This window comes from Coregonus lavaretus (assembly GCF_964263955.1).
Source record: "Coregonus lavaretus genome assembly, chromosome: 34".
Classification (NCBI taxonomy): domain Eukaryota; kingdom Metazoa; phylum Chordata; class Actinopteri; order Salmoniformes; family Salmonidae; genus Coregonus; species Coregonus lavaretus.
The window spans coordinates 8,647,976-8,662,273 of record NC_140021.1 but is presented as its reverse complement, the minus strand read 5'-3'; the positions used below and the strand labels follow the sequence as shown (position 1 = coordinate 8,662,273).

Here is a 14,298-nt window from a genome sequence, read left to right as displayed (position 1 = left end):
ATAAATATTTACTGCATCTCTGTGAATTCTTTTTTTGATTCTTTTTTTAGTTGTAGCTGTCAGCATTTACCTCATGTTGGCAGTATGTTAGTGTATCAGGTTGAAAGCATAATGGCTTCTCAGGTCTCTGTGTGGATGTTGTCAAACAATACTGTATTTTATTGGTGTTTTGAACCACTGTTGGTATGTAGATAGAGCTTGATTTTAGCACAGTGTTTCTCAACCATTAGGTCTGTTTAGGTGGGATGGCCCCCTGAGTTCTCCACCCCAACCCATAAAGAATAATTGTTGTCAATTTTCTTCAGTTTTTTAAATAATGAGCACTACTTTATTTTTAATTTTTTTATTAACCCCCCCCCCCACCCCCCTTTTGGAGGACACATCTTTTTTTGTTTTTTAACAGCTTTTTTGCTACATATACATACGTTTTACATACACATTTGACGTACATGGTACCTTTACATACAGCGCACTTCCTGTTTCCTAACCCCTGTTTCTCCCATGTTTCCCCAGTGAAAAGCTGTGTGCTTTCTGCTACTGTGGGGAGAAGAGTTTCCTGGGCCAGGGCGACCTGATGGTGTTTGGCCCCACACCCGGCTACGTGCCGCTGCACATCCGCAACCGCCGCGGAAGCTCTGAGAAAGACGACGACTACCACGAAGACGACTTTCAAGACGACGACCATGACACCAAGAGCCCGGGGCAGCGTGACAGCGGGAGGGGACTTAAAAAGTAAGTTGCCTTAAACGTTGACGTAACGTAGTTGTTGGGTTTACGACATGTTGGGTAACGATGGCCACTCAGCTAGCAGTGGCGATTTCACACTATCGATTTCGCTGTAATGGTGGTGTTTATGATATCTTAACTTGGCAATGTCGATTCTCTTAGCGGTATTGAGTCTCTTGAATCCTTGTTGAATCTCTCAAATTCTCATTCACCAGTATTGACCCAAGAGTAGCAAGTTTTTTGGGGAGATGGCGTCAGCTAATTACGTTATAGCTAGCCTAGTCTAGGGTGTCATTGGGACCTAGACACGTCTTCATTTTGAGCTGGGAGGGGAACAGAAATGGCTGCTTGACTCTGTAGACCTAATGACCGTTTCAGGGCTACTGAGACACTTTGATTTCACCATTGGCATTGATTTTGCTGGAGATAAAATGACAGCTGAGATTGCACCTGGGAAAGTGGGTCTACTTTGCTCCAGAATTGAGTGGGATGGGTGGGGGGACACACACGCACACATTTTGGCCACCGTCCAGTGTTACCAGGATGTTAGGGTAATAACCTTGATGACCTTTGAACCCTGATAACAATTGTCAAAACCAAACTGGCAGACATCCAATTATATGCAATGCAGTGTAATTGCTTTGGATGATCAAACGCTGGCGTTGTTACATATGGGGGCTGAGTGTTGCGTTGACCCCTCGCTGGGCTCCTGTACACGCTGCCAAGGAGGTAACAGGCATGGAATTTCCCATACAGACTTGTCAGTGTTGTTTTTTTCCCATGCATCATGGAGGTGTTGATTTCATCATGATTATATGGTAGAGCATCACTCTTGTGAGCATGTGTCACACGTGAGCATGCACGTGTACTTTGCAAAAGTATTCTGGATTTCTTCACATTTTGTTACAAAGTGGGATTAAAATGGATTTAATTATAATTTTTTTTGTCAACAATCTACACAAAATACTCTGTCAAAGTGGAATAATATATAGATATTTTTTTAAGATACTGTAAATAAGAAATATATAACTAAAATGAAAATATGCTTCCCCTTTGTTTGGCCCACCTCTGGCTCCGCCCCTGCCCAGTCATGTGAAATCCATGGATTAGGGCCTAATGAATTTATTTCCATTGACAGATTTCCTTATATGAACTGTAACTCAGCAAAATCTTTGAAATTGTTGCATGTTGTGTTTATATTTTGGTTCAGTGTAGTTGTTGCATAAGTATTCATCCCCTTTGTTTAAGCAAGCCTAAATTAGTTCAAGAGTAAAATTTGGCTTAACAAATCACATAATGAGGTACATGGACTCACTCGGTGTGAAATAATAGGGGTTGACATGATTTTTGACAATAACAAATCAGACATTGAATATCTCTTTAAGCGTGGTCAAGTTAATAATTCTGATGTGGATTATGTATTAAACCACCCAGACACATCAAAGATACAGTCGTCCTTTTGAACTGCGCTACAGGACAGGACAGGAATGAAATTGCTCAGGGATGTTACGGTGAGGCCATTGGTGATTTTTAAAGCAGCTACAAAGTTCAATGTCTGTGATGGTAGAAAACTGAGGATGGATCAACATTGTAGTGACTCCACGAAAATGACCTAAATGACAGAGTGAAAAGAAGAATACAAATATACAGAATAAAAAATATTCCAAAACATGCATCTTGTATGCAACAAGGCACTAAAATAATACTGAAAAAAAAAAAAAAAACAGCAAAGGAATACACATTTTGGCCTAAATGCAAAGCCTTATCTTTGGGGCAAACACAACACATCACTGAGTAACTTAACTGCCTACTGATTTTCAAGCATGGTGGTGGCTGCATCATGGTATGGTTGACATCGGCAAATACTGGGGAGTTTTTCAGGATAAAAAGAAACCAGATGGCGCTAAGTACAGGCAAAATCCTAGAGGTAAACGTGCTTGTCTGCTTTACACCAGAGACTGGGAGAGGAATTCACCTTTCAGCAGGACAATAACCTACAACATAGGGAGAAATCTACACTGGAGTTGCTAACCAAGAAGACAGTGAATTTCCCTGAGTGGCCAGACTTGAAAATTGCTGTCTAGCCATGATCCCCAACATCTTGACAGAACTTGAACAATTTTGACAAGAATAATGGGCAAATATTGCACAATCCAGGTGTGCAAAGTAGGGCTGGGTGATATATCGAATTAAGTCGATGAATTCAAATATGTTTTTGTGCGATATTCCAAAGGCCTGTATCGGATTTTGGCGAGAGTGAAACATTTACATTTACATTTTAGTCATTTAGCAGACGCTCTTATCCAGAGCGACTTACAATTAGTGAGTGCATACATTTTTCATACTAATTTGACTGAGCTTGAACAAATCTGCAAGGAAGAACGGGCAAATATGGCACAGTCTAGGTGTGCAAAGTTAGTAGAGACGTATTCAAAGAGACTCATGGCTGTAATTCAAGCAAAAGGTGGTTCCCCCAAGTATTAACTCAGGGGGGTGTTCACTTATCCAAATACGGTATTCTACTGTTTTAGTTTGCATCAATTTTCAGAGTTATTTTAATGATTTTTTTTCACTTGGATATTGTGGGTCACTGCGTGCAAACAAAGCCGGGAAAAGGTCTGATTTTATGTGTTTTCATTTCAGGCTGTAAGGCAACAAAAGGTGAACATTTTGAAAAGGGGTGGTTACTTTCTATACCCACTGTATGTTACTGCTTAGCCTTACCAGATATTTTATGAAATAGATAACCCACCGTTACAAATGTATCTATAATATGCCTCATCGTTAATGGACAATCGTTACAATCGTAAACTTATGGCGGTGTCTACTCAGTCCATCAGGGCTGTCTAAAATGAATGACAGCCATGCATTATTACCCTCAATTGTACATCGTCATTGATGATTTGGGGGGAGTCGTCTTCTCAACCACTAAGCACATTCTAACAGTCTCCTTGGCATTATGATCATCGTCATGGTCTTCTGATCCAGAGGCGGACTTACGGCACAGACAGGGGAAGGAGACACGAGAGGCATGGAGGGAAAAGCCGAGGCCTCCTGTAACGTATCACCTCAGTTTGATAAACCAGTAGAGGAGGGTGAAGACGAAGAGGCAGAAGAGCAGCATGTAGCACAGGATCTTGGTCTGGCTTCCCCTGGAAAGCCGCTTCACTCTCCCTGTGGTGGCCCCCAGCAAACCGCCCGTCGAGTCAAAGTCTGAGTCCATATCATCCAACATTTTGTTCTGGTACTTCACTTCGGTTCCAATATCTATTGACAGATGTTTCAAGGCGCTGCCTTTGGCTCGAAGACCCTCTTGAAACCTCTCGCTTCGCCTCATTCTCCCATGCCCCTCCCCCTACCACTCACAACAACAAAGATGAGAGATCACTTCTTCCTCTCTGACATGCGGTTTCAACTCGCTATTTGCATTTGAGGTTTGGTCCAACAAAATAGGTCATATGGACACCGAAACACATAGACTTTATTTTACTGTAATAGAGGAGAAGTTAACCTTTCGAACCATACCCTGTATATGTTTAAACTCCTCAAATTTCGAGCAGAGCAGACACTACTAAAATGGATGTACCAATGAACATTCATTCTGGAAAATTAATGCAGTTTGTCGCGTGCGCATTACTGTACCACGTATCGCTAGCAGCATTTTTGTCAAATATAGATTCTTATACTAGCTGTTTAGTCTGTGTTTTATTTTACATTTACATTTTAGTCATTTAGCAGAAGCTCTTATCCAGTGCATACATTTCTTCCCCCATTCATTTTTTTCATACATTTCTTACAATAACAATTCACTCAGTCATTGTTTGTAAGCCATTAATGTAGTTCATTCAACTTAAACAATTTCCTATGAGACAACACAACTATTCAAGGAAGTAACAACCTTTTTACTCCATCCACATAGCATTTAGTCATTGTGTATGTGCACTCATTGCCCCAGTGCTGCATACTTTAGGAATGACAAGCAGCAATATGATCATAGGTTGCAGGCTCAACATCAAGTTCTTTAAAGAATGTACAAACATTAAGTATGATTACAAAAATACATATAGGCAAGCACAAACAATGTGCAAATGGAACTTCATCCCTTGCGAAGACATTTTCCATCTTGCTTTTGTTGGTTGTTGTATTGTTCAAATCACATTACAATCACACCCATGAAGAGAAGTCGTAGGACCATCAGCAAACTTAGTCCTGCCATGATACCACCTGGCATTATTTTCCCAGATTTCTTGAATCTCATTCCCATCCCTATTGTCAGCACTCCTGAGGCAACGAGGGAGTAGAAAGTCTTGGTTGGGTCATTTGAAATCATGAAGGCCCCAAAGGCTGCTATGCTGCCAAACAATAGCCCCGCTATCAATGACATGACACTACCTTTTCTCTTGTAACCCATGAATCCCCCAAGGGCTATGGCTGCAGCGTAGCCAAATCCGAGCCAGTCAATTGCCATTGCAGTGCTGGTATCTGCTAATTTAAACGTAAAATAAATGAGTAAAAATGTACGCCTACACGCCTGTGCTCCCAATGAGTTTGTTCGGACAGAAGGTTTTGTTCTTAACAATACAACTGTTTTTGTCTTGTTAGCTGAATTCAGAGCTTGTGAAATTAAACCTAGATCCAAGTTGGCTAAACTTGAAATATAAATATTAGCTGGCTACTCACTAGCACGTGGGCTTGTGCTTGAGGCATTATGAGACCGGTGTTAATTTTCTATAGTGCCTGCTACATTATTTTTTATTTATTTTAATTTTTTATGGGGGTAGATCAGCTTAATATTGCAGATAGATTGTAACTTCCATCAATGTAATTGTCTGCATCACTTCCAATCCCCCATGTTTTATTTATATATATATATATATATATATATATATATACACACACACACACACACACACACACACACACACACACACAGTGGGGAAAAAAAGTATTTAGTCAGCCACCAATTGTGCAAGTTCTCCCACTTAAAAAGATGAGAGGCCTGTAATTTCAATCATAGGTACAAGTCACCTATGACAGACAAATTGAGAAAATAAATTCCAGAAAATCACATTTGTAGGATTTTTTATGAATTTATTTGCAAATTATGGTGGAAAATAAGTATTTGGTCACCTACAAACAAGCAAGATTTCTGGCTCTCACAGACCTGTAACTTCTTCTTTAAGAGGCTCCTCTGTCCTCCACTCGTTACCTGTATTAATGGCACCTGTTTGAACTTGTTATCAGTATAAAGACACCTGTCCACAACCTCAAACAGTCACACTCCAAACTCCACTATGGCCAAGACCAAAGAGCTGTCAAAGGACACCAGAAACAAAATTGTAGACCTGCACCAGGCTGGGAAGACTGAATCTGCAATAGGTAAGCAGCTTGGTTTGAAGAAATCAACTGTGGGAGCAATTATTAGGAAATGGAAGACATACAAGACCACTGATAATCTCCCTCAATCTGGGGCTCCACGCAAGATCTCACCCCGTGGGGTCAAAATGATCACAAGAACGGTGAGCAAAAATCCCAGAACCACACAGGGGGGGACCTAGTGAATGACCTGCAGAGACCTGGGACCAAAGTAACAAAGCCTACCATCAGTAACACACTACTCCGCCAGGGACTCAAATCCTGCAGTGCCAGACGTGTCCCCCTGCTAAAGCCAGTACATGTCCAGGCCCGTCTGAAGTTTGCTAGAGTGCATTTGGATGATCCAGAAGAGGATTGGGAGAATGTCATATGGTCAAATGAAACCAAAATATAACTTTTTGGTAAAAACTCAACTCGTCGTGTTTGGAGGACAAAGAATGCTGAGTTGCATCCAAAGAACACCATACCTACTGTGAAGCATGGGGGTGGAAACATCATGCTTTGGGGCTGTTTTTCTGCAAAGGGACCAGGACGACTGATCCGTGTAAAGGAAAGAATGAATGGGGCCATGTATCGTGAGATTTTGAGTGAAAACCTCCTTCCATCAGCAAGGGCATTGAAGATGAAAAGTGGCTGATCCCAAACACACCGCCCGGGCAATGAAGGAGTGGCTTCGTAAGAAGCATTTCAAGGTCCTGGAGTGGCCTAGCCAGTCTCCAGATCTCAACCCCATAGAAAATCTTTGGAGGGAGTTGAAAGTCTGTGTTGCCCAGCGACAGCCCCAAAACATCACTGCTCTAGAGGAGATCTGCATGGAGGAATGGGCCAAAATACCAGCAACAGTGTGTGAAAACCTTGTGAAGACTTACAGAAAACTATTATTATAAAACGTTTGACCTGTGTCATTGCCAACAAAGGGTATATAACAAAGTATTGAGAAACTTTTGTTATTGACCACATACTTATTTTCCACCATAATTTGCAAATAAATTCATTACAAATCCTACAATGTGATTTTCTGGAAAAGAAAATTCTCATTTTGTCTGTCATAGTTGACGTGTAGCTATGATGAAAATTACAGGCCTCTCTCATCTTTTTAAGTGGGAGAACTTGCACAATTGGTGGCTGACTAAATACTTTTTTTCCCCCACTGTATATACACACACACACACACACACACACACACACAGTGGGGAGAATACGTATTTGATACACTGCCGATTTTGCAGGTTTTCCTACTTACAAAGCATGTAGAGGTCTGTCATTTTTATCATAGGTACACTTCAACTGTGAGAGACGGAATCTAAAACAAAAATCCAGAAAATCACATTGTATGATTTATAAGTAATTAATTTGCATTTTATTGCATGACATAAGTATTTGATACATCAGAAAAGCAAAACTTAATATTTGGTACAGAAACCTTTGTTTGCAATTAGAGATCATACGTTTCCTGTAGGTCTTGACCAGGTTTGCACACACTGCAGCAGGGATTTTGGCCCACTCCTCCATACAGACCTTCTCCAGATCCTTCAGGTTTCGGGGCTGTCGCTGGGCAATACGGACTTTCAGCTCCCTCCAAAGATTTTCTATTGGGTTCAGGTCTGGAGACTGGCTAGGCCACTCCAGGACCTTGAGATGCCTCTTACGGAGCCACTCCTTAGTTGCCCTGGCTGTGTGTTTCGGGTCGTTGTCATGCTGGAAGACCCAGCCACGACCCATCTTCAATGCTCTTACTGAGGGAAGGAGGTTGTTGGCCAAGATCTCGCGATACATGGCCCCATCCATCCTCCCCTCAATATGGTGCAGTCGTCCTGTCCCCTTTGCAGAAAAGCATCCCCAAAGAATTATGTTTCCACCTCCATGCTTCACAGTTGGGATGGTGTTCTTGGGGTTGTACTCATCCTTCTTCTTCCTCCAAACACGGCGAGTGGAGTTTAGACCAGAAAGCTCTATTTTTGTCTCATCAGACCACATGACCTTCTCCCATTCCTCCTCTGGATCATCCAGATGGTCATTGGCAAACTTCAGACGGGCCTGGACATGCGCTGGCTTGAGCAGGGGGACCTTGCGTGCGCTGCAGGATTTTAATATATGACAGCGTAGTGTGTTACTAATGGTTTTCTTTGAGACTGTGGTCCCAGCTCTCTTCAGGTCATTGACCAGGTCCTGCCGTGTAGTTCTGGGCTGATCCCTCACCTTCCTCATGATCATTGATGCCCCACGAGGTAAGATCTTGCATGGAGCCCCAGACCGAGGGTGATTGACCGTCATCTTGAACTTCTTCCATTTTCTAATAATTGCGCCAACAGTTGTTGCCTTCTCACCAAGCTGCTTGCCTATTGTTCTGTAGCCCATCCCAGCCTTGTGCAGGTCTACAATTTTATTCGTGATGTCCTTACACAGCTCTCTGGTCTTGGCCATTGTGGAGAGGTTGGAGTCTGTTTGATTGAGTGTGTGGACAGGTGTCTTTTATACAGGTAACGAGTTCAAACAGGTGCAGTTAGTACAGGTAATGAGTGGAGAACAGGAGGGCTTCTTTAAAGAAAAACGAACAGGTCTGTGAGAGCCGGAATTCTTACTGGTTGGTAGGTGATCAAATACTTATGTCATGCAATAAAATGCAAATTAATTACTTAAAAATCATACAATGTGATTTTCTGGATTTTTGTTTTAGATTCCGTCTCTCACAGTTGAAGTCTACCTATGATAAAAATGACAGACCTCTACATGCTTTGTAAGTAGGAAAACCTGCAAAATCGGCAGTGTATCAAATACTTGTTCTCCCCACTGTGTGTGTGTGTGTGTGTGTATATATATATATATATATACACACACACACACACACACACACATTGTCACACCCTGGCTCTGGGACTCTATATGTTGAGCCAGGGTGTGTTCATTCTATGTGTTCTATTTCTATGTTGGGGGTTCTAGGTTGTGTATTTCTATGTTGGCCTGAGTGACTCCCAATCAGAGGCAACGAGTGTCAGCTGTTGGCTGGTTGTCTCTGATTGGGAGCCATATTTATACTGTCTGTTTTCCTTTTGTGTTTGTGGGTTCTTGTTCCGTGTTCGGTCATTGTCACCGTGGACTTCACAAGTCGTTTATTGTTTTTGTTCGTGCTTTAATATAATAAAGTAACATGTTCATTCATCACGCTGCGCATTGGTCTACTTCTCTCCCTGACGATCGTGACAGAAGAACCCACCATAAAAGGACCAAGCAGCGTGTCCAGGAGCAGTCAGACTGGACATGGGAGGAAGCGCCGGGTAAGGAGATGGAGAGGTTGGCGATGGCCCAGGTGGGCAAATCGTGGTCCTGGGAGGACATGCTCGGGGGCAAGGGACCTTGGGCTAGGATTAAGGCCCTGGCGAGAGAGGAGCAGCGGCGTCAGCAGTGCCATCATCGGACGGACGAGAGGCAACCCCCAAAAATTTTTAGGGGGGGGCACACGGCATGGGCGGCTGGGCAGCAGGAGGCTGCCACAGGGCGATTTGGAGAGGAGGCCACCGGGTTAGGGGGGCCAGAAGGCAGGTTGGCGGAGCCTGGATGGAGAGCGGAACCAACTTCCCGTACTCAGGCATGGCAGCATGGGACGGGGCAGGTTCCGCGGTATGCGGAGCGGCGTACTGTGCCACGAGTGGTCCGGCATAGTCCTGTACGTCCTGTGCGAGCACCCCGCACGTGTCGTGCGAAGGGGGGTATGCAGCCAGGACGGAGTGTGCCGGCTCAACGCTCGTGGTCTCCAATGCCTCTCCGCGGTCCCGGATATCCTGCTCCAGTGTCACGTGCTGTTATGCCAGTACGGGTACACAGCCCTGTACGTCCTGTGCGGATGCCTCACACAGAGTGTGTGAGGGTAGGCATTCAGCCAGGACGGGTTGTGGCCGCTCTTCACTCCAGGTCTCCTATCCGTCTCCACAGCCCGGTTCGGCCTGTCCCTGCTCCACGCACCAAGCCTACGGTGTGCGTCGCCAGCCCAGTCCGGCCTGTCCCTGCTCCACGCACCAAGCCTACGGTGTGCGTCGCCAGCCCAGCCCGGCCTGTCCCTGCTCCACGCACCAAGCCTACGGGGTGCGTCGCCAGCCCGGCCTGTCCCTGCTCCACGCACCAAGCCTACGGGGTGTGTCGCCAGCCCAGCCCGGCCTGTCCCTGCTCCACGCACCAAGTCTACGGTGCGCGTCGCCAGCCCGGCCCGGCCTGTTCCTGCCACTCGCATCAAGCCTACGGTGTGCGTCGCCAGCCCGGCCCGGCCTGTTCCTGCCACTCGCACCAAGCCTACGGTGCGCGTCGCCAGCCCGGCCCGGCCTGTTCCTGCCACTCGCACCAAGCCAGGGGTGCGAGTCGCCAGCCCGGCCCGGCCTGTTCCTGCCACTCGCACCAAGCCAGGGGTGCGAGTCGTCAGCCTGGTCCAGAACGTTCCTGCTACTCGCACCAAGCCAGGGGTGCGAGTCGTCAGCCTGGTCCAGCCCGTTCCTGCTACTCGCACCAAGCCATGGGTGCGAGTCGTCAGCCCTGTAAAGCCCGTTCCGGCTCCACGCACCAAGCCAGGGGTGCGCATCGTCAGCCCGGTCCGGCCCGTTGCTGCTCCACGCACCAAGCCAGGGGTGCGAGTCGTCAGTCCGGTGAGGCCCGTTCCGGCTCGACGCACCAAGCCAGGGGTGCGTATCGTCAGCCCGGTCCGGCCCGTTGCTGCTCCACGCACCAAGCCAGGGGTGCGCATCGTCAGCCCGGTCCGGTCCGTTCCGGCCTCACGCACCAAGCCAGGGGTGCGCGTCGTCAGTCCGGCACAACCCGTGCCTGGGTCATCGGTGCCAAATCAGGTACCGCTCAACTGCTCCACAACGGAGCTGAAGCTAGCCGTTCCTGCTACGTTCAGGTCAGCTCCTGCCAGCGGGGCCAGACCGGACCAGGGGCGCTATGGGGGGATTATTGGAGGGTGGTGGGCAAGGCTGGAGCCAGAACCGCCGCCGAGGAGGTATGCCCACCCAGCCCTCCCCTGTTTTGCTCTTATTGAGGCGCGGTCGCAGTCCGCGCCTTTAGGGGGGGGTACTGTCACACCCTGGCTCTGGGACTCTATATGTTGAGCCAGGGTGTGTTCATTCTATGTGTTCTATTTCTATGTTGGGGGTTCTAGGTTGTGTATTTCTATGTTGGCCTGAGTGACTCCCAATCAGAGGCAACGAGTGTCAGCTGTTGGCTGGTTGTCTCTGATTAGGAGCCATATTTATACTGTCTGTTTTCCTTTTGTGTTTGTGGGTTCTTGTTCCGTGTTCGGTCATTGTCACCGTGGACTTCACGAGTCGTTTATTGTTTTTGTTCGTGCTTTAATATAATAAAGTAACATGTTCATTCATCACGCTGCGCATTGGTCTACTTCTCTCCCTGACGATCGTGACACACATCCTTAAAAAATATATATATATTCCCCTTTATTACTTTCCAACCCTGCCACCCTTTCCCCACTTGGAGTAAACTAGTGAACAACAACGCCTAGGCCTCTACTTCCAGCCCATACCCACTATCTACATTTTATGGACACAGTCAATTTTACATTAATTATATTTTGTTTGTTCTTTCTCCTGAACTTCTACTCTCAACCTCTCCGATCATTTTCATGATGTCCATCCGGTTTGCTTCTATATGCCATATCTTTCTAACTGTGCTCCTTCACAAAAGCTGTTATTAGTCCCATCCTTCAATTCCATTCAACACCTCCCCATTTATATTTTAACACCATCCATATAGGATTTCTATTTGCCATATATATTTCAACTGTACTGTGATGTCTTACAAAAGTTCGGAACCTTTCTATTCTCATTGTTTCTACAGATTGTGAATTGAAAATAAACATTTTTGCTAAAAGTATTATTATATTATTGATCGATTGACTATGACTTTTCAGATCACCCAGTAATGCTATCTGCAGGGTTAGCTCCAGGTAAATATTGCAATCCTTTAGCCATTCCTGGACCTGTGTCCAAAAACAAGCTACAAATGGACAGTACCAAAACAAATTATCTAATGATTCTGTCTCTTCGCAGCAAAATCTGCAGAGCTGGGAAGATTGTATTCCCCATATAAAAAACATTCTATTTGTAGCAAGAATTTTATATAATTATTTAAATTGAGAGATTCTAAGTTTTGAATCCGGTGTCATTTTGTGTATCAGTTCATAAACACTATGCCATGTACGTCAAAAATCTCTTCCCAACTATTTTGCAATCTATATGGGACAGCTGTCAATCCCTTGGTCCTTAAATGAAACTGATATACCTTTTTATTTATCATAGTTTTCCTTAACCAATTATGTTCTTTAATGCAAGGCCGACAGACAAGTTCCTTACTTTCTCCTCCTTCCACTTTCTTCTTCCATTTTTGCGGTAAGGCTGCAATTATTTGGTTGTAATTTTGGGTAGAGCAGACATTTCCATATTTTTTTGTTAGCTGCATGTGCGACAACTCCACCAGTCCTACCGATGATATCATTTACAAAGATTATACCTTTTTTAAACATTTTGTCAAAAAAAATAGTTTTTTTGTCAATTAGTATATTTGAGTTTAACCACAATATTTGTTGCATTATTTGTTCTGTCGTTTCTGGAGGATTAAATTGAAATTGCAACCAACTTTCTATGGCTTGTTTTAGAAATAGTGATATCTGGGAGATGATTTCCTTTTCAAATAACTGAAAGTGAGTGGTTGTAATCTGAATAAAGGAAAAAGGCCATTCTTGAACATTGGGTGAGACAATCTTACTAGTTTGCTAGAGAACCAGTTCGGATTTAAGTATAACTTTTGTATGATTGAAGCTTTAGTGATAGGTCTAATGCTTTAATATTTAATCATTTCTGTCCTCCGAATTCATATTCATTATATAAATAGGCCCGTTTAATTTTGTCTGGCTTGCCGTTCCAAATAAAATTGAATATTTTTTTCTCATATAATTTAAAAAACTGTTCGCTAGGCGTAGGCAAGACCATAAGCAAATAGGTAAACTGGGATAATACTAAAGAGTTAATCATTATTAGTGAATATGCATTATGCATGGTTCTGGTTAAATTTGTAACAAAAAGGGCATTTTTATAGACAGACCTTAAAGCCAGATTAGTGATTATTGCAAAATAAAGCAGGCACACATACACAGCTATTTTGATAAAGTAATTAAATTATTAGTGGAATATATTCAGCCTAGGTATAATTTCACAAGCTCTGAATTCATTAGATTATTGCTGACTGTTTTAAATGCAGTGTATTTGACCTTTTTAATTGTACAACATTTACATTTTAGTCATTTAGCAGACGCTCTTATCCAGAGCGACTGAGTGCATACATTTTTCATACTGGCCCCCCGTGGGCCCTGGCGTTGCAAGCGCCATGCTCTACCAACTGAGCTACAAGAAAGCTTATTTAGAGAAACATTTAAAAAATCTCTCTCTCATGAATGTCCCATGAATAGCTCATGAATAGTCCATGAATAGTCCATGAATAGACCATGAATAGGCCATGAATAGACCATGAATAAACCATGAATAGTCCATGAATAGCCCATGAATAGTCCATGAATAGCCCATGAATAGTCCATGAATAGCCCATCAATAGCCCATCAATAGCCCATGAATAGCCCATCAATTTGGAGAAGAAAAAAAGATGAGTTTTAGGCCATTTAGCCCAGCCGTAGTACAAAGCTCTTAGAGACTTACTCCAGAAGGCTCACAGTTGTAATCAATGCCAAAGGTGTTTCTAACATGTATTGACTCGGGGAGCTGAATACTTGTGCAATGACTATTTTAGTTATTTAACTTCTATTAAACTGTAAAAAAGTATATAATTCCTCTTCCACTTTGACATTAGTTTTGTGTAGATTGTTGACAAAAATAATTAAATCCATTTTAATCCCACTTTGTAACACAATAAAATGTGAAGAAATCAAAGTGGTCTGAATACTTTTGCGAGGCACTTCCTACCTGTTGGTGATGGAATATGTGACTTGTAAATAGTAAATAAATAGTAATCATATTTGTTATGCTTAAAGACTGTAGACTTTTCCCAGACGCAGGACCTAAAGAAGTGAAATAATTACTCTAAAATATTCTTCAGGGTCATATTTATTAGGCACCAAACAGAAGAGAACTGACTGAAACATTGTCGGACTATTTGAACTAGTCCAATAAGAAATGAAAATTGTTC

At 43.7% G+C, this 14,298-nt stretch overlaps 2 protein-coding genes across 2 annotated transcripts in view; one reads left to right on the top strand and one right to left on the bottom strand.

Annotated features, from left to right (window-relative positions):
* Nucleotides 1-14,298, top strand: part of LOC311109053 (histone-lysine N-methyltransferase 2C-like) — a 185,298-nt gene that overhangs the window by 33,744 nt on the left and 137,256 nt on the right. The window contains exon 5 of the mRNA XM_084151839.1: nt 514-732. Within this exon, the coding sequence (XP_084007965.1) occupies nt 514-732 (219 nt within the window). The remainder of the gene's footprint in view (nt 1-513; nt 733-14,298) is intronic.
* Nucleotides 4,692-5,275, bottom strand: LOC311109055 (transmembrane protein 14A-like). The gene has a single exon (XM_084151841.1). It carries the CDS (start codon nt 5,192-5,194, stop codon nt 4,880-4,882), a length of 315 nt encoding a protein of 104 aa, XP_084007967.1. The 5' UTR covers nt 5,195-5,275; the 3' UTR covers nt 4,692-4,879.